At 37.4% G+C, this 21,715-nt stretch overlaps 1 protein-coding gene across 2 annotated transcripts in view; it reads right to left on the bottom strand.

The window, feature by feature from the left end:
- Positions 1-21,715, bottom strand: part of SCCPDH (saccharopine dehydrogenase (putative)) — a 77,745-nt gene that overhangs the window by 10,233 nt on the left and 45,797 nt on the right. For both annotated transcript variants that reach the window (XM_068130782.2, XM_068130781.2), the window contains 4 exons: positions 3,133-3,262; positions 3,005-3,054; positions 1,313-1,443; positions 251-368 (listed from right to left, as the gene is read on the bottom strand). In XM_068130782.2, coding sequence (XP_067986883.1) covers positions 251-368; positions 1,313-1,443; positions 3,005-3,054; positions 3,133-3,262 — 429 coding nt within the window. The remainder of the gene's footprint in view (positions 1-250; positions 369-1,312; positions 1,444-3,004; positions 3,055-3,132; positions 3,263-21,715) is intronic.

The following is a 21,715-nucleotide window of genomic DNA, read 5'->3' as shown; positions in this document are numbered from 1 at the left end:
CACCGTCTCGTTATCTTCCATCCCAAGCCACGCTTGACTACCTCACCACCAACACGCAGCTTACCATCTTTCACTCTTCCTCACCTCTTCCCATTCATTTAACTACACGCTCGTATCCCTACCATTCCACTGTCGATACGTGTTACTTTATCCTTCATAACCTTTATCTCTGAGCCAAGATCATATTTTGAAAATGATACAAATCTTACATCAAATATCAAATATCAGACTATGCTTGTGAACTACTAACCGGGACTCTCTCCAGGTTTTCATGCATGAAGCGTTGCGTGCGTCGAACAACTGATACATCAGAGCCGGGGAATGGGAAAGCCCAGCGCTCCACGTCTTTGCTGTAGAACACCATGCCCCTGCAAGGTGCAAGCAGCACACATACATGTCATATGAGAATCATGAAAAAGGCATTTGGCACATTTCACCTGCAGAACTACAACTGGCACAAGGAGGCAGGTAAAAAAAACAAAAAACATCAACACCACAGTGGAGGGTTTGAACCCAAAAATGAAGACCCCGCACCTCCCTAGGTCCAAAAAAGGAAAGGAAGAGGGGAAAAAATTTTTTTGGGGGCTTGGGCTACCGCAGATGATTGGCCCACACTGAAATAAAGAGGAGGGCAAAGGGCTTGAAGGGAACTTTGTAAACAAACATGGAGTGTTCTAGATGGGAACAAGTATAAACTAGTGGCCTCTGAAGAGCCTTCCAGAATCCCGTGCTTGGTGTAGCTCTAGTCACAAATTGCTGAAGGGGATCCGAGATTGTGCACTAGCCTCCCAGGGCGCAATACCCGGGTTCGGGCCCCCGGGGTTCTGGCGGCAAGCCTGTAGGAACACCGATTCAAACTCCCTCTAGCAAGCACTGCAGAGCCAGGAAGCATCCCCAGTAGCAGAAAGAACCCTCAAAACTCGCCATACTGCAGCCATCCTCAACAGCTTGCAATAGAACCAAAGTTTCACTAAAGGACAGGTGCTGATACCACCCCTGGCAGCTGAGGAGTCTTATCAGTTTTTTTTAAATGGTGGAATAAAAATAAGGGTTGGGGTGGGGATGGACAGGGTGTGGCAAGAATAACATCACGAAGTACTAAATCTCTAGCTCTATTCACTGTGAAACCTCAAAATTAAGTAGTTAAAAAACACTTATAAATCAATACCAATGATCATTTGCCATTTCATGAACTTCTTGTTTAATTTCCTCGTTTAATGCGTCATTAATGCTTTAAACATGTGGCTTCAAAACCTCCAGCTTCAGAAGGGACAAAACACCAGTGCTGCCCAAAAGTGACATCAGTCTTCACCTTTTGGTCAACTTGCGGCCCATTACTGGCAGGGGCTTGTAACCAAAATGCTTGCGCAATGTGCGCAGACTGGCTTGGTCCGAAAAGCCATGAATCGCCGATTGCCATGTGCCAAAATGTACGCCAGCTCCCTGTTCGAGAAAGGTACCACGATCAACTCGAGAAAACCGTCACAAGAAAAGTAAATGTAGATTCAATCAGAATACCCAGAGGCAGCTTGATAAAACACGATTAAAAAGCTAAAGAAAACGCAAAATTATTTTTCCTAGCCCTCGCTGGCTGAGTGGCTTGTCGTCGTGGGGCCTCAACCATCTTGTGCCCATACAAGCCTTTGTGCCTAGGCCCCAGGGGGATAGGATTATTCATTTCTCTCCTTGTATACAAGCTTGCGTGGCCCCTCATCCCTTTTTATATCTGTTGACTGCCTGGTTTGTTCCGTCTAGCTATCGCATCTTGTCCACCTTTCTCCCCATATAAATCTTATAATAAAACCCATATTAATTCCAAGATGCATCTCATGCCTTTTTTCTTCCTGCAATCTTGCAACCACCATTATTTCCAATTGGGTACACGTTGGGGATGAAAACACAGCTACAACTCATCACCCCAGCGTGGTGGGTCTTTGGTAAAATAGTTTGGCTATTCACGGAGGCACATCAGGCTCGTGAGTCTTTGATGCGGCAGTATTTCTGTGCCAAGTCTTGTCTGGATTAGTTGAAATATAGAGGCTGCGCAGGCCAAACACTTCATTTTGTGATCTAATTTGACCTTTGTCGACTGCTGTGAAATTCAAAGGAAAAACACACGACCAATGTCTACTTGCTTTAGTCTGAAGGACCATGATAGTAAGGAAGCATTTTGCCAATTCTTGTCTGGTCGAAAAAGAAACGATTGGCAGGACAAGCTTAAACAAATGAACATCCAATTTTAAACTATCGCCACCTGAAAAAATCTGAAAATGAATATAATCCGAAAATTTTCCACATATTCGGATGAAGGATGTTCAAAAGCACCTTTATGCCAACTCTCATATCCATCAATTCAAAAATAACGGCATGGAAAGACAAAATGTTTGTTTCACCTTTGACCCCTTAATATTTCAGCAAGGGCTTGGAGAAAAAATAACGAGCTAATACTCTAGGTACCCCACCTTTTGGATTGTATGAAATATAAATCTGTAATATGAGCTAAATCTTGAACGGTTTTTGAATTTGAAATATCACGTACACAAACCAAATTACCGAGATGGTTGCCATGGAAACATTATTCAGTGATCTCATCTAATCAGGATCACAGCAGTGATCTCATCAGGTTGAGATAACGTCATGAGGAATAGATATGTGCAATATTAAAGCGAAATATTGAACGGTTTTTGAAATATCGCGTACACAAAAGTACACGGACAGATGATTGGTCGGTCGAAGCCCGTTTTAATGTTCCCCGTCTACAACCTTGTTGGAGAGGTCGGGGACAAAACCAATAGGAAATGGGACTGGCTGTAATGGAGCAATATAACACATCAAATTTGAAAAGGAATAGCTCAGAAATCAAACAATGATGTTTGATTTTCTTCTTTCTTTCTAACAACTACTCAAAACAAAAGATAAGAAAGGAAAAGAAACAATACATCTTCCCTCCCTGTAGGAGGGAACACAACGACGTATCCAGCATATTGGGTGGCGTTGCTGTTACCTCGGCCCCAGTTTGGATCGCCAAATAGCTTTCAACTGCAGTCAAAGTCCCTGTAACACAAAACAGATTAGCAAATATATACCATGCTAACTACAGTAGCAGTGCATGCCTCGACTCGCTCAAAGTACCTGGAAATTGGTCACGTGTGTAGAGTACTCCCATATCAGCTGGGATAGAATCAAAGCCACAGCTTCCAACGACATACACACCCTTCTCAGCAGCCATCTTGTCATACTTCAATTGCATACTTTCCAGAAACTGCAACAAGAGTGAAAGACTCAGTAACAAAGTGAATTGATGGGTAATGGGTCCTAGTTAATTTTCTCCATCATGAACACGGCATTTAAGGTTTCTCCTATTGGCTTGTTACTTGTTAGTTAAGTTTTCATCCGTTTGTGAGCAAGATACGTCAAAAGGTTATGGACGGATTCTACAAAACTTAGTAAAAATGTTTGGATGTGTGACAAGGACGGATTGATTAGATTTTGGTGAAGATCTGGACCCGGATACAAGAATTTTTATGTCTCCGCCTCCGAAGGTGACCAGAGGCATTGTTTTGGGGTTGTCCGTTCGTCTGACCTAAAACCTCGTTTTCCTCAGCAACCAAATGTCCGATTGAGACAAAACTTTCAGGGTAGGAGTGACACATGAAAAAATTTTTAAATGATAATTGTGATGTCATAGGTTATGTAGTATTGCAACCATCTTGGAATAAACACTAATAATTAAATATATATTTTTCGGAAACCGCTGAATGGAAAAATTTGAAACTTGGCACATTAAAACCCTAAAAAAACATCTTCTCTCAAACCACCAAATTGATTGACTTGAAACTTTACGTGCGTCATTGACTAGGCATGGCGATTAAAAGATTACCACGAAAACGTCATTGGTCACACGGTGTGGCAGCCATATTGGATTGAAGGAAAATATTGAATAATTACAGTCACGTCAAGAAGTAAGTACACCCCATGTAAAGTTTTGACTTTTTCAACATATTTCAACATACAGCTATTTGATCTTCATTTCAACAATATTGATAGATAAAGGTGATATAATATAACAAATATCATGAAACATTTACATTTTGTAGTCCATTGAACAATTTAAATAAACATAAATGCAAATTTCGCATGTGGAAAAAGTAAGTACACCTTTGGCTCTAATAAAAGCCCCCTTTGTATGGTGGTATTGCCCCCTTTGGCAGAAACAACCTCAAGTAGGCGTTTCTTATAACTGTCTACCAGTATCTGACATCGACTGGGAGAAATTTTTGCCCACTCCTCCATGCAGAATTATTTCAGCAATGCGATGTTTGAGGGGTTTCTTGCATGCACAGCTCGTTTCAAATCCCCCCACAACATCTCGATGGGATTTAAATCCGGGTTTTGACTTGGCCATTCCAGAACCCTCCATTTCTTTCTTTTCAGCCATTCCTTGGTGGATTTACTGGTATGTTTAGGGTCATTGTCATGTTGCAAGGTCCACCTTCGGTTGAGCTTCAACTTGCCGACAGATGGCCTCACATTATCCTCAAGCACTCTCTGGTACAATGAAGATTTCATAGTGGATTCTATGATGGTGAGCTGCCCAGGCCCTGATGCAGCAAAGCTGCCCCAAACCATAATATTTCTACCACCATGCTTTACAGTTGGTATCAGGTTCTTGTGGTCAAATGCTGTCTCTGGTTTTCGCCAAACATGTCTTCTGGTACTGTGGCCAAATAGCTCTACCTTTGACTCATCTGTCCAGAGCACATTGTTCCAGAAGTGCTGGTCTTTGCCTCGGTGTTCATTGGCAAACTTTCGTCTTGCCCTGATGTTCTTTCTGGACAGCAAAGGTTTCCTCCTGGCACACCTCCCACGTAGATCAAATTTGTGCAGCCTCTTTCTAATGGTACACTCGTGCACTTTGCCATCAACAGTGGCAAGAGTACCTGTAGATCCCGTGATGACATTCTTGGGGTTCTTAGAGACTTCTTTCAGCATCTTGCGGTCTGCTCTCAGGCTGAACCTGCTGGGACGGCCTGGCCTGAACAAGTTGGCAGTTGTTTGGAATCTTCTCCACTTGTAGATGATCTTCCGGACAGTCGAATGATTGATTTCAAATTGTTTGGAGATCTTTTTAAATCCCTTCCCAGACTCGTAGGCATCTATAACCTTCTTTCTGAAGGCCTCAGAGAGCTCTTTTGATCTCGGCATGGTGACGCCGCACACTTCAACAACAAAGAGCAAACCAAACTAAATGTCTGAGGTTTAACTAAGACAGGTTCCACCAAGATCCTCTCTAACGATGTTCTAATAATTTGCACCTGAGCTGGTACACCTGATTCTAATTTTAGGTATTTGAAGTAGTGATAAATGTAGTGGTGTACTTACTTTTTCCACATGTGAAATTTGCATTTATGTTTATTTAAATTATACAATGGACTACAAAATGTAAATGTTTCATGATATTTGTTGTATTATATCACCTTTATCTATCAATATTGTTGAAATGAAGATCAAATAGCTGTATGTTGAAATATGTTGAAAAAGTCAAAACTTTACATGGGGTGTACTTACTTTTTCACATGACTGTATATCTCTGAAATCGCTCACGCTATCGATGCAAAATTTTACAAATATCATTTAGCACCATTGTTGCATAAAGTTTGAAAATGATGTCGAAGGTCTCGTGGCGTGGCAGCCATCTTGGATAGAAAAATTAACCTTATCCAATCAACACGAAACTTCACAAACGTGATCTCCTACCCATACATATGCAGAGTACATTTTTTAAGGTCATACGTCACGTGGTATGGCAGCCACATTAGCTTGAAAGTCGATAATTAAAAAAAAATCCCTTCTCTGAAACCGCCTCACCGATCGATGTGAAACCTGTCATGGCTGGCGAAAATGTGACACTTGAAAACAGCTGAAGGGATTTCAATCAAGCTTCTTTATTTTAGGACTCAACTCAAAAAAACAAAAAAAAAAGACTACCTTCTCTGTGCTCATTCGTTTATTCATTCTTATTCGTTCGTTCGTTCTTCGACCACGTGTTTCTCCCTCATTTCCCCAGATAGATTGTCAAATTTCAATTCGTTATTTTATCGTCCATGTGATATTGTTTGATTATAGTTAGTTTTGGTTTGAATTTCCTGTAACTCGTAATTAATTAATCGTTTTCTGCCCTTGTGTGTGGCCTTGTAGTTGTACCCCCGTCGGTGTTTTGTTAACTTAAGTGTGTTTTGCTTGGCTCTTGGTTTTTTCCCTTCTACCCCGAACATAATACTGTCTAACGTTCTAATTCCCCACCCCCCCCCCCCAAAAAAAACAAAAAAAAACAAAAACATTTATTTTATTTTCTCCACGTGTACTGTTGTCTCATCCTGTATTTTCTGTCCAGGTGTGCTGTTCGCCCCACCCCCATTATCTCCTTGCCATCCACCGTTTGCCCTGTTCACGTGACTCGTGGTGGTCCCTCTCGGCTCTCCCCCCGTTGGTATTTTTGTGCATATAAGATTGTTCATAGTTCTGTTTAAATATTTTTAAATATGTTTAACCTTTCCCCTTCTGTTTTTTATTCAGTGGTATATTACAACACGCTGTTTTTCTTCCTATTTAAAAGGCTTTTCTCAATTTCCTCTCCAACTCATTCCACTTCAAAAAGAAGAAATTCAATATCTTATACGTCTCCCTCACTACATGGTCTAAATTCACATTCATTCCATCCCTCCTCCATCATCCTGAACCGGATTGCTAACTTGAAAATCACAACAAACCCAATTTGTTATCAATGTTCGTCTTTCATTAATCATCCACTTTCTAAACTCCCCTCTTGCCCCTCCCATCCAAATCCCCCCCCTTGCACCTACACTCCGAAACTTCCCCCTTGCCCCTCCACTCTTAAACTCCCCCCTTGCCCCTCCACTCCTGAACTCCCCCCTTGCCCTTCCCCTCCTAAACTTCCCCTTTGCCCCTCCCCTCCTAATCCCCCCCCTTGCCCCTCCACTCCTGATCTCCCCCCTTTCCCCTTCCCTCCAAAACTCCCCCCTTGCCCCTCCCCTCCTAAACTCCCCCCTCACTCCTCCCCTTCAAAACTCCCCCCCAATCCCTCCCATTCAATTCTCCCCCCATACCATTCCTCTCCAATTCTCTCTCCTCCACCCTCCTCCTCCAAGCTGCCTCCTCCCCACTTCGTCTCCCTTCTATCTCATACCTCCACCCCCCCAAACCTTCTACTTTCCTCTGCCCCCCCTCAAACAACCCCTCACTGTGCCGCATCCCTTCACCAGCAAACCTTTCATCCTCCTCATCCTTCCCTTTCTTGGAACTCTTCTGCAACATCTGAAACACTATCAACTGCTCTCCCTACCTCCCCCTCTCATCCTTCATCTTACCCTACTCCTCCCCTCCCCTGTCCTGTACCCGATGCTCCCCCTCTCTCTTCATTAACGGTATGGACCTCAAACATCCGGGGCCTTCGCTCAAACCTGACTGATCTCTCCATACAGGTTGCTTCTGACAATCCAGACTTGATCTGCTTAACAGAGACTTTCCTCCTTCAAGATGTCTCCGATTCCTTAATATCTCTTCCTGGTTACTCCCTCCTCCGGTATGATAGACCTGAGCCTCGGCCTGGTGGTGGGGTGGCTATCTTTGTCAAAAACTCTCTTCCTCACTCTCCTTGCACTGCTCTCTTTCCTCCTCACCCGCAGGAGTACCTCTGGTTACGGCTTCCTCTCCGCTCCCACCTTTTGTTCATATGTGTTCTGTACCGTCCCCCAAACAGTGATGACTCCATCTACATTTCAATGTCTGACAACATGGACCAACTTCTATCCACTCATCCCAACTCTCTCTTCCTCATATGTGGTGACTTCAACTGTCATCATGCCACCTGGTTGGGTGTGGGTTCCTCTCTCACTAGTCATGGCACCTCAGCAAAGGACTTCTGTGACTCACTGGGATTGACACAATCTGTCAACTTCCCGACCCGGATCTCAGCCAATGGAGTATCTTCTCTTCTAGACTTGGTTATGACAAACTTCCCTGCTAATGTCTGCTGCTCTTCTTCTGCTCCAATCGGTTCTTCTGATCATGTGCTTGTCAAAGTGGTCATCTCTCTGGCCATTCTCAGAGAGCCTCCTCAGCGTCGACGAGTCTGGCATTTCACTCAGGCTGACTGGGACGGTCTTCAAGCAGCCATCAATCGTCTGGATTGGTCTCCCATCTCCACTGCCTCTGACATCAATTCTTCCTGGGAATTCTTCCAAAGCAAACTGATCTCTCTCATGCACAGATTTATCCCATCTCGCCTTCAATTGTCTTACCCTTCCTCCCGTCCATGGTAGTAGTGTAATAATGTTGCTTCTGGGACACCTCCGTTTAACATGGGAAATCCCTATCTAATGTCATTTACCCCCTTGTCTTTTTCAAAAATCATAAACACCTCTATTTCTCCCACCCTCATCTTTATGAACCTTTTGTCTGTAGTACCTATCCTTAATGTTGTTCATTAGACCACTCAAACACTACAAATATTTGTTTTCTCTTATAGACCTATCATCCTTCTTCTACATATCATCTGGCAGATTAATCTTTGACCCATTCACTTCCATATTGACCCTAAAGACCTCTATTTCTCTCACCCTGTTCTTTACGAACCTTCTAACCTTTTGACATGTTATCCTTATTCATTAGACCACTTAAACACCTGTGATCCTTCTGACCTTATGGACCTTTTAACCTTTGACTCTTAATATCATCTGGTGAATATAACCCACTCAAACATCGACCCCACAAATATTTGTTTATGTGTGGGAAATAATTTAATTCTCCTACAACTCTCCTCACCGTCTAATACATTAACAAAAAATATGTTTGAGTTTGGTTCTTTATTAAGATATTTTAACTGAGCTAAGATAAAATGGTAAACCTCCCTCAATGTTCTTATTTGAGCGCCTCCAGTGCCACACACTTTTTGGTAGGCTCTGCCCACCTTTTGTTAAGCTCCGTCCACTTTTTGGAAAAACCCCGCCCACTTTTTGGTAAGCCACGCCCACCTTTTACTAAGCCCCGCCCACTTTTTGTTAAGCCACGCCCACTTTTTGCTATGCCCCGCCCACTTTTGCTAAGCTCCGCCCACTTTTGCTAAGTCCCACCCACTTTATAAACTCTTCAGCATTGTATCATTTCCAGGTAATACATAACATCATTTTCAGGGAATTTCCATCACATCATTTCCAGTTAAGACACGCCCAGGGAATTTCCACAGGAAATGACACACACCCAGCCCTTCTTATAAAAGGCACCGACCACACAGGCTTTTTCAAACACGCTTTCTGCTTCACTTGAGAATGGACTCCTATGCCGAAATGGAATGGGATAACTTTGCTATTCCTTGGAGTCCTACTACCTGTGTAGCGCTCAACCTTCAGATTGATGAACTGGACTCGAACCTCTTGTCGATGGAGGAAATTGTATCTGAGCTACGAAATGAAAATTCTACTTTTAACACAACTTGGGATAAAGTTATTTTTTTGTTTGAAGATCTTTTGAACAACCAAGACCCACAGAACGAGTTCTACCTTGATGACCCAGCCAAAGAGTTATACCTTGGAGATCCACAAAATCCTGAAAAAGAGTTCTACCATGATGATACTTATTGTGAGTTATCAAAACAAAACCCACTGAACGAGTTCTACCTTGATGACCCAGCCAAAGAGTTATACCTTGGAGACTCACTAAATTTGGGAAAAACTAATTATGAGGTCTGCCTAGATGGTTCTAACTGTGGAGCCTACCTTGGAGACTCACTAAATTTGGGAAAAACAAATTATGAGGTCTGCCTAGATGGTTCTAACTGTGGAGCCTACCTTGGAGACTCACTAAATTTGGGAAAAACAAATTATGAGGTTTGCCTAGATGGTTCTAACTGTGGAGCCTACCTTGGAGACTCACTAAATTTGGGAAAAACTAATTATGAGGTCTGCCTAGATGGTTCTAACTGTGGAGCCTACCTTGGAGACTCACTAAATTTGGGAAAAACTAATTATGAGGTCTGCCTAGATGGTTCTAACTGTGGAGCCTACCTTGGAGACTCACTAAATTTGGGAAAAACTAATTATGAGGTCTGCCTAGATGGTTCTAACTGTGGAGCCTACCTTGGAGACTCACTAAATTTGGGAAAAACAAATTATGAGGTTTGCCTAGATGGTTCTAACTGTGGAGCCTACCTTGGAGACTCACTAAATTTGGGAAAAACTAATTATGAGGTCTGCCTAGATGGTTCTAACTGTGGAGCCTACCTTGGAGACTCACTAAATTTGGGAAAAACAAATTATGAGGTTTGCCTAGATGGTTCTAACTGTGGAGCCTACCTTGGAGACTCACTAAATTTGGGAAAAACTAATTATGAGGTCTGCCTAGATGGTTCTAACTGTGGAGCCTACCTTGGAGACTCACTAAATTTCATAAAATTAGGAAAAGAGTTTTACCTTGGAGACTTTGAAAACTGGTTTCGTTTTGGAGACTCTGAATGGGGGTTTTGTTTTGATGACTCGGAATGTGATACCTATCTTGGAGGCTCAACAGGAATGTGGTTATACCTTGGGAACTTGGAAAGTTGGTTTTATTTTGGAGACTCTACCTGTGGGGTTCCTCTTGGAGACTCTTTGGATTCTAAAGCAATGAACAATGTTCTTTATTTAATGACGCTTGATTTAAGCAATATCAAGAAAGTTCGAGGAAGAAAATGCTGGAAAATTCTTTCTTCCCATTTCTACTTCTTCAAACTTAAAAGCCTTGAAAGACAGAATTGGAGGAAGAGGAAAAAAAAAAAAGAAATACGTATTTAAAAAAGAAGAAAAGAAAGATTATGTTAGGGTTTGGGTGGGATTTTGAATGTGAGGGTTAGGGATGGGGTTGGGTTAGGGTTGGGATTTTGAATGTGGGGGTTAGGGTTGGGGTTGGGTTAGGGATGGGGTTGGGTTAGGGATGGGGTTGGGTTAGGGATGGGTTGGGTTAGGGTTGGGATTTTGAATGTGAGGGTTAGGGTTGGGGTTGGGTTAGGGATGGGATTGGGTTAGGGTTGGGATTTTGAATGTGAGGGTTAGGGATGGGGTTGGGTTAGGGATGGGGTTGGGTTAGGGTTGGGGTTGGGTTAGGGATGGGGTTGGGTTAGGGATGGGGTTGGGTTAGGGATGGGGTTGGGTTAGGGATGGGGTTGGGTTAGGGATGGGGTTGGGTTAGGGATGGGGTTGGGTTAGGGATGGGTTGGGTTAGGGATGGGTTTGGGTTAGGGATGGGGTTGGGTTAGGGCTTGGGTTGGGTTAGGGTTTGTATATTATTATGACTCACTCGCACATACACACACACACAAAAGTTAAGCCCCAACTAAAAAGTTGTGGGATTCTGTGTTTGGGGTTCACAGATTTAAAAACGTATCCCCATTATACACACACAAAAGTTAAGCCCCAACTAAAAAGTTGTGGGATTCTGTGTTTGGGGTTCACAGATTTAAAAACGTATCCCCATTATACACACACAAAAGTTAAGCCCCAACTAAAAAGTTGTGGGATTCTGTGTTTGGGGTTCACAGATTTAAAAACGTATCCCCATTATACACACACAAAAGTTAAGCCCCAACTAAAAAGTTGTGGGATTCTGTGTTTGGGGTTCACAGATTTAAAAACGTATCCCCATTATACACACACAAAAGTTAAGCCCCAACTAAAAAGTTGTGGGATTCTGTGTTTGGGGTTCACAGATTTAAAAACGTATCCCCATTACATTTTATTTATTTATTTATTATTTTCAAGGGTATTATCTGCTTACTTGTGTTTTTTGTAATTCTTGTGAGTAAAATGAACCCAAGATTTCTTCTCCATTTAAATCATATAATTTGTAGGTCCAAGGGACTGTATCCATTACATCAATGATTTTAAATAATTCACGAGTCCATTTTTGTGTATAACCTTTCTCAAAATGACTTTTCCATTTGTATATTCTTACAATATCACCAACTTTAAACTTGGGCTTTCTCAAATTAATCTCCTTTTCATATTCTAATTTTGTAAATGTTTCTGATGGTTTTGATTGTGTTGATGAATGAACTGTATTATTGTAATTATCTACAATATCCTGAATTAAATACACCCATTTTTGAGAACCGAGTTGTGTGAATTTTTTATATAATTTCTCTTTTAAAGTACGATTAAAACGCTCAATAACAACTGCCTTTCCTTCATTAAAGGTGCTGTATAATTTAATACCCTTCCCCTTAAGAAATTTCATGAATATTTTGTTATAGAACTCTGTTCCCTCATCAGTCCATAACTTCTTTGGTTTCCTTTTATCCCGATCAAATATTAGCTTAAAGGCTAACATTAAAGTATCACCCCTTTTATTTTTTAAAGGGACAACCCAGGCAAATCTACTCCTCAAATCAATAACGGTTAAAGCATACCTGTATCCCCTGTCATTATTCAATTCAATTAAATCAGCGGACCATATGTGGTCGGTGTATTTAGAATAAACCTTCCTTCTTTTAAACTTTGTGATTATAGGTTTGTGTAATTCTTCAGCCAAAAGCTCCTCAGTCTTGATGACATCATTAGAGCCTAATAGTTTTTTGAGGAATAACCAAGACCAAGTTTCAATTTAGCATTTATCAAATTTCTCACAATAAACCTATCAACTTTCTCTCTCAACGTTGGATTTTGTATCAAAGACAAATTATACAACATTTCGCTGTCGGCTTTATGTTTTTCAGTCAACGTAGTGGTTTTCCCATAAGCAATATCATGCTTCATACACACTTCGTCAACCCTATTTGTAGGTTTAGACCAAGGTTTAGGATTGTCAGCCTCATCTAATCTTTTATCCAAGTTTGTTCCTGGACCACAGAAAGAATACCCTGGAAGGTGTAATTCCCCTGGAATTCCAGTTGTTGTAAATTTACTTCCTGACAGAAACTTTTGTATGTCTCCTCCTCTTTTAGGAGAGATGAATTGGCACTTTTTAGAGCCACATACTTGACATATTCCTTTTTGATAAACTCTATTATTTTTAGCTTTAACATAAGAGATATTTTTAGATTTAGTTTTCTTTTTACATTTGAGACAATAACTCATATTTATTTATCAGAAAAATTCCGACAGAGTATCAAAACCTTTTTGGTTTTCAACATATACATTTCAATCTTTATTTTTAAAACATAAAGAATCCTAAGGAATGCCTTCACTCTCTCCTCCATTTATTTACAAATAAAAACTAACTAAAGTCAATGACACCAACATCATCAATCACATAATCTTTTCCTTCTTCTTCTTCTTCTTCTTCACCACTTTCTCGTTTAAATCTCTGAAATTGAAGACATTGACGTTCTTATTTTTGAAACTATTATCTTCATAAGAGTTGTTAATTCTTTAATTTCCTCTTCGGTGCGTTGAGATTGATTTATTTGCTTTAATACACTCAATCTTTTATGAATCTCAATGATTTCCATCTTTTTATATTTTTCCTCCCTCTCTCTTTGCTCCCTCTCCTCCTCCTCCATTTTCTCCCTCTCCTCCTTCTCCTTTTTCTCCCTTTTCTCCCTTTCCTCCTTCTCCTTTTTCTCCCTCTCCTCCTTCTCCTCCTTTTTCTCCCTCTCCTCCTTCTCCTCCCTCTCCCTTTCCTCCTTCTCCTTTTTCTCTCTTTCCTCCTTCTCTTCTTCAACTCCTTCCTCATCCCTTGCTACCCTTGAGTTTGAACCCCAAAGAATATTATACATATACTCATCTGGATTTTGAGATATTCTTGTATCTATAATTATTTTTCTCATAATAGGATACCAATAAGATTTGTTGACGATTTCTAAAAGAGTTTTATATTTCATAACTTTGAGAAGTTCATTTTTATTTAATATTTTAAACAAGTCTCTATTTGTGGGTTTAACAATATCAGTATAAGGCCAGTTTTTAATGACAAAATTCCCATGTATATGCTCCAAATCATAAGGTATGTAATACCGAGCACCCTTTTCTTGTAGGTATCCTTGAATACAAAAATTATAATTCTCTTGTAGTCTTCTTCCTGCCATTTATGTACCAGAAATATATGTGAGATTAATATTATGACAGGTAATACCACCCCATCTTCCCACTACCAAATCGGTTTGTATTCCTCGGCTTTCTATCCTTATCTCATTACCTTCCTTCTTCGTCATGCGAACCATCGCTATACTATCATATATTTTTCTTTTCTTAAAATCACGTATTTGTTGTTTACTAATTGTACTTCCACATAAATCCTTATCCTCACCAAGTGGATAATATTCTTCTTTACGAGACTGATTTAAATCATGTAGGTCTTCTATGTTTATTGAAAAAGACCAATTATACCCTAAATCAGGCATATCATACCCCCATTTATTAATTCGCATATTAACTAAATGTCCTTCTTTATAAAATTCAATTGTAAGCAGGTAGTTAAATTCAATGAGGAAAGGTGTATGGTCAGTATAACCAGGTGTTGTGGTTGTAAATTTTACTTCTTTCACAAAACGTGCTGTTTTCTTTAAAAATATATATTGTGATAAATCACTTAATCTAATTAAGTCATTCGCATCTGTAGGGTTTGGATAATTGATTAATTTATAAGTATTCTTCATATTAATATTTTTACTTACACTATATTTTTGTCGTTCAGCCTGTGCCTTTGTATAATAATTTGATAAATCAATATCCTGAGAGGATTTTCCAAAGATAGAACCATCTTTTCCAACATAAGTCATTTATATTAGATTAAAAATGATATCATAAAAATTTTCATTATTGTTGAGTTGAAATAATACATATAAACATAATTGACCACAACATTTAGAATTAATTTCTTGAACTTGAAATGTTTGATAAACACCATTCTGTAAGAATTGTATTACTTCAACAGGTGGTGGCATACCATAACTATCAAAATAATATTTATCCTGACTATTATGAATACAAACCCAATGAGAACCATTCTGTGTGTCTAAATTCATAATAATATTCTTTGTATTCTTATTTATATGTATTAATTCATCTCTCATACAAATAACCACATTATCAATTTTTAGTGTTTTACAATACTTAGCTAGTTCTATATTTGACGTTGTATTCTTTCCAAATTGTTTAAACCATTTATCCATTTATTTATGAGAAAGATACAATCCATTACCCCGTTTAGTTAGTTTAACACCCGCTTGAGCGATAGAGGAAAGCATATCTCCAACCAACAATCTAGCTTTATCAGGTAGACTTTCAAGTTTTTGAGCAAAATCTACAATTACACCACTTCCACTAATTTGTTTCTCCAACTCCTTGTTATGTCTTTCCAATTCTTTTTGAGCTTTTAGTTGTGCCTTCCTTTCGTTAGCAGTTTTTACCGCTGCTGAAATACCACCAGTCAATGCTCCCGCCGCACTTAAACCAGCAAATAAAGGAATTAGAAACGGGAGAAATCCTCCTCTTGACTCGTCTATTGAATATTTCTTTAACATAGGTTTCGTCATTTTAATTTTAAGTGATCCAACATCATTTAGTGTTTTTACTTGTGTGTGTGTGAGTAAAACATCAATTCTTACAGCTCCTTTTCTTTGAATTGTATTAACATTAATAATACAAGGCTTTTGATTTTGAATACAAGATGTTAATTTATTAAGATTGATTTGATTAACATATACCCCAACCATTTATTTATGAGAAAAAACCTATGTGATATTAATCATAACACCATTATCTGTATTAATCTGTAATTCTGTTTCCTCCAAAAGCAAACAATAAGCATCAACTTCTTCATTCTCCCCTCTTTCAATGTATAGAGAAGTATCCACTCGATTAGACTTTATAGTTTCCTTTTGAGAACTCAGGTCAATTGCGTAGATTGTATATAAACCTTTAAATGCAACCATATCCAAAATAGGATCATTATTACCATTACTTTCACACACTTTTTGGTAGGACTTGTAGGCTTCCGCATAATCATTTTTTTCCCAATCAATTTCCAATCTATCTCGCGGATAAAATGTGCCATCAAGAGAAACCCGAAGTTGTTTCACCTTAGCATTATCACTCAGCGCATTATTCTTATTAGTACCCTCCTCTCCATCTGGTTTTTTTAAAATGAGCCATAGGTATCGTGGCTTTCCTTCAAGAACACCCAAATTCCAAGTGTAGGTAGTGTGTTCCAGTTTAACGTGTTGACATCTTCTTTTAAGGTATGATACATTTAGCGGTTTCTTTGAGTTAAGTCTTCTATTTAACATCTCCTCCGTTTTAAGATTAGGAGTATATTCATTGATATACCAACACAAATCATTAATAACAAATTTATTATTGTCGCCAAAAGCATTTTCAGCCCCAAAAAGCAATCTATTTACATTATCATTCCTTTGTAGTTGAAATCTAATTTTAAGACCATACAAAACTTTATCATAATCACAAAATCCAAATATACCTTTAAGAGGTACTGCTACGGTAAAACTATTCTCAGCTTTTGCGTCATCATTATACATTGACTTCCTTTGACTATAACCAGGGTCTGTGTTTGTTCCCGTTGACATATCAGGAATAAAGCCTTCAACAGCTCCCTTACCCATTCTATCACCAAACGAATATAGTGTAAATTTCATCATTTCAGATGTAGCAGAGACATAATCAACCGCTTCAACCTCTTGTGTTCCAATATACAGGCGAACACTGTCAAACATTTTCCAGAAGAAATCATTTACGAGTGTAGCATTAGTATTATTCGCAGCCTTAGTGAATTTAAATTTACACAGCAAGAAACTATCAGCTATATTCAAGTAAGTTTGTTGATTATTTATTTCAAAACTTTTTGTTCCGTTTGAATTCCAGTCGGTTCCTGTAATAGCATTTACCTTAAAATAGTCTTCCTTTTTAGTGGAGTTTGAAATGATAATCGTATCATCCAAATCATAGATACTATCAATCGCTTCCATACTTGTATTTATATAGTATTAAAATTGTTGAAACCCTGACCCAAGTATTTTAATGATTTTTTGTCGTTCTTGTGAAGATAGTTGAGTTTTACCTTTTTTAATTTCTTTGATTGCTTGTAATTTATGGGACTCCTTTTGAGCATCTTTTATACTCTTTACAACACCTGCTACATTTCCCATGAGAGAAGCAGTTGAACCAATTAGGTCTTTATGTTTAACGATGGTTGAACCAATACCCATTAGAGTATCAATTATCCCATCTCCTTTATTTCGAAATTGATGACCCACACCCCGTTGTCTCTTAGGTTTATAGTATCCTTTACCCACATACCTTGTATAGTCTGGTGAAAGGAACATGCCCTCCCCTGTAATTATTTTATATTTTCCCAACTCGTGTTTTCTTACAATAACCATTATTTATTTATTGAAAAACTTCACGTAGGTGAATTCTGATGGATATAATTTCATCATTAAAGGATATCATACGATTATCTTGGTCGGTTATCCTAAAATTTACTCTGTATATGGTTTTTCCTGACACAGGTAAATAGACAAGATTTTTTGGTTCCATATTAAATTTATAACCAATCGGGGTTGAGTATGCACTGAATGAAAATATTGTATTTGTTCTTATTCCATCGTTATAAGCACCATCAATCAAATCACAATGAATTAATACTGAATTTATACCGGAGGATATTTGGATAACATTATCACTGTAAAACGTCCCGTTATTTTCAATCTTTTTTGAAGAGAAACCCAATAGCTCTCTGAACGAATTTTCAATCGTGAAATCAACTTTATAATTATTTTTCAGTTTAATAGTTGATTTTGAAGTGTGTGTTTGAATATCTATTACAATATTTTTTGGTTCATCACCTTTTTCTTTCATAAGGCGAGAGACTTCTGAAGATATTTGAGAAATCTCGTAAGCTCCAGGTGAAACAGTTATAGTTTTGTAGGCAGTGCCTGGATTATAACTAAACTTGTTGTTTTTCTCTGTGATATTAAAAAGGGTATTGTAAGTTTCCATTGACAACAAAGATGCCTCATATGAGGTAAGGGGGTCAAGTTGTAGTGGGTAAGGGAATGAAGCTGTGTAATCGCTCGTTGTGAAATTAAAACTAAGAATTGTGCTTCTCATCTTATTTAATATCTAATAAAATATCTTTGTATTGACATTTATTAATTATTTTCATGTTCATCAACTGATCTAAAATGGCTGAGGATTCATTAAAACAATTGTTGTTTCCAGCCTTCTTACTACCTAATAACAATAATAGCCTATTAACTAATTGTGATGGGTCATTTGGAAGAAAACTAACACCCGAACCAAGCTTACTTAAAGCATCAATAATATGTTTCTCCTTCTCATTCTTCTTACTTTTACCAGCAACAGAAACTCCATAATCAAGTGTATTTAACAACTCAATATATACCCTATCTTCCTCTCTTTCCATATCAAGTGGTTCCTCAAAATATTTTGAACCGCTGAATCCGGGGTTTGTTAGAAGAAACATTAATCTTGGAGTTAATTTAACATTTGGTTGAGTAGAACTCAAGAACATCAATTCATCATTAAATATCAATACCTTTTCTTCCACAAGATGAAACACTGCTGGTTCTTCTGTTGGAATGAGACCTGCTCTGGTTTTTGAACCCGCAGAATATTCATTGTTTTGAAGAGCTTCCACAACATAATTAGGGGGTTGATTTACCTGCTCAAGTTTCCGAAATAATCCCTCGTCATCATATTCTAATTCACCAAGTTCTTGTTTTGTTATCTGACTAAAATCTTTGAGCATTTGAAGTTTTTTCGGAGTAAATTCTACCGTGGGAACTGTAGGGTGTTGAGTTTTCAAAAGTGGTTTAAAGAATTTCTCTTGTTTTCTTTCAAAGGCTTCTTCACCAGTTAGTTTCTGTCTCCGTTTCTTCTTTATCTCTTCCTGTTGTTTAACAACTTTTGAAACTAATTGTTGATGTTCCTTAAACTTTCTTTCTCTTTCTTCAGTATTCATTTTCTGTATTTATTTATTGAAAAATATCATTTAGTATCTCATCTTGTTTCACAACAATATATTTATATTTTCCAATCGTGTGTTTCATATAATTTTCAAATTCTTTTTTACTACATAACGTAGAGCAATTATCTCTCCAAAAATTATTTACATCTATTGAATTTAACTTAAATAAAATAAAAGTATTGGCATTGTTTCTTATTGAGCGTCGAGGGAGTTGAAAATATGATTGACTAAGATATATACAATTACAAGAAGAATGTCTCCCTCTTGTATAGTAGCTATCCATTACTGTTTGGTTTCTCTCATTAACACAATCATCAAAGATGACAAGGTTCTTTTTTGATTTATCTAAATCTTGAGGTGAAGGTATATCATCCGTATTATCACTGAGAATACAAGTTATGGGTTTCGATTTTGATTTCTGTGTATCACAAAATAATTGTATTATATCATCAATATTATAATCATTTAGTTTGTTTTGAAGTTTAAATAAACCGATAATGTCTTCCTTTTTAAGACCCGCATTAAAACCCTGTGAGAGTAGTTGATACTCGGGTTGAAAACTTGACTTTGTAAAAATTATTAAATTATCATAATCTAAAAAATTAGAACCAAGGAGCATCTTTAAAAGTAAACAGGTTTTTCCACATCCGCTTGAACCAACTATTAGACATCTCAATGAATTTGGAATGTTTTTATGGTTATTAAATTTTATCTTATTTTCCCAAACGGGTAAAAAATCATTCATTTATATATTTGGAAAACAAGTTATCCAACTTTTTTTGAGCTATTTGAGAAACTCTATATTTTATCCTGAGTTCGGGTTTAATTTCAAAATAATCCATTATTTTATTTATATAGTATCTTGTATTAACATTTCCATTAAAATTATTTTGAATAATAAATATCATTAAACCCTTATACATTTCCTCAATACAATTAGTCTCTTCCCTTGAAAGAAATGGTGTATTATCATCACAATACTTAACATTCATCTCTCTTATTAATCTTGTAAAGTAATTCATTTTTGGTTCTAATTTAAAAGAGTTATATATTTTTTTATATTTCTTATTATCATTAATTAAAATTAAATCACAGAAAATACATTGTTTATATGAATCCTCATCATTAAGCCCCACTCTATCACAAGCCGGACAATTCTCTAATTTATCATATGGAGAGTCTGGAAATTCTAAATATCCTTCAGAACTTATCATATTTATGTGGTAAATTTTTACTTAAACTAAACGCAAGTTTATTCATTAATAAATACAATGTTTCAAAGCACAAAAGACAAATTTCAATCAATCTCTACTTCGGTGGAAGATATAGAAAAATATGTCAAAGATGTTAAATTGAACAAAGATAAATATGGAAATTTTTGGGTAAAACCAGTTATGGAAAATAACATGAGCCCCTCTATTTCATTTAAAGGAAGAGCTCTAACTATACCTGGAAAGACATCCATTAAAGTAAATCTAACAAAAGTTTCTCCTCTACTCCTGGCAATTTATTCAAAGCTTGAAAAAGTGATTGACCACGATACTTTGAAAAAGAATGATAAGACCATTAATAATTCTAGAGGAGACATTTGTATTTTCTTTAATAATCCAAAGGGTGTAGATCTAAGTAAAATGAATGATGTTAATATTTCTGGTGAAATGTCATTTCGTTCTATGATAGTTAGAGATTATTTAAAGATAACTTTTGATATTAAAAATGTAGAGATTGAATCCGTTAATGAAAGAAAGTATATTGGTATAGATGGAAAGGTTTTTTCTGCTAATTAAATATGAGTCAATACAGCAGTGAAGATTTTACTATTTCATTGAACTCGGACGATAGTGATGATAGTATTTCATTGAACTCGGACGATGGTGATGATAGTATTTCATTGAACACAGATGATAGTTATGATACTAATAGTTTGTGCTCAAATGATAGTTATGAGAGTAGCTTTATTGATGACTCTGAGTATGATTCTGAGTATTCATGTGATAGTTATGACTTAGATGATTCTGAGTGAAAAAGTGTTTTAGTTTAAGCACAGTGATATATATAAAACGGAGCTGTAAAGCTCAAAAGTGTTTTATTTTAAGCACAGTGATATATATAAAACACCACGTTTTCTCACGCTATAAATATGGTTTATTGTGATACTTGCGAGAAGGAAGTAAAATATTATAAACAACATATTCTCACCGCAAAACATACATACAACATTTTAAACAAACTTTCCCCTCTTCCACCTGAAACAAAACACTGTTCTACATGTAATAAAAATATCCTCAAGAAAGGCTTCAAAATACATCTTAAAACAAATCTTCATTTATCAAATTTTATCACAACTAAAAACTCTGATGGAGCATTCAAAGGACATATTAAAATAAGAGTCTTTAACTTCAAACCTCCTGAACCAGAGTCTATAGTTGATGCTGTAGAAATAGTTAAACCTGCTGTTCAAACGTTGATTGAAAAAACACTAAAGGAAATGAAACCACTTAAATTTTATATGGGAGTAAAATTAGAAATGACAAAGGATGAAGGAGTTATAGATGCACCATACATGAGAACTGAGCCACACTTTATATCTTCATATCAAGATTTTAAAACATCAGGAGTCTATGATGAACTTATTAAACAAGAGCAAGATGTGGATAATTCAATCGTAGGAAGTGGATTCAATATAGGAAAAATTATTTACATAGACATTCATATTCTT

Source organism: Myxine glutinosa, chromosome 11 (genome assembly GCF_964187855.1).
Source record: "Myxine glutinosa chromosome 11, kmMyxGlut1.1, whole genome shotgun sequence".
Classification (NCBI taxonomy): domain Eukaryota; kingdom Metazoa; phylum Chordata; class Myxini; order Myxiniformes; family Myxinidae; genus Myxine; species Myxine glutinosa.
Note: the sequence above shows the minus strand (reverse complement) of the source record. Positions and strands in the feature narration are given on the sequence as shown.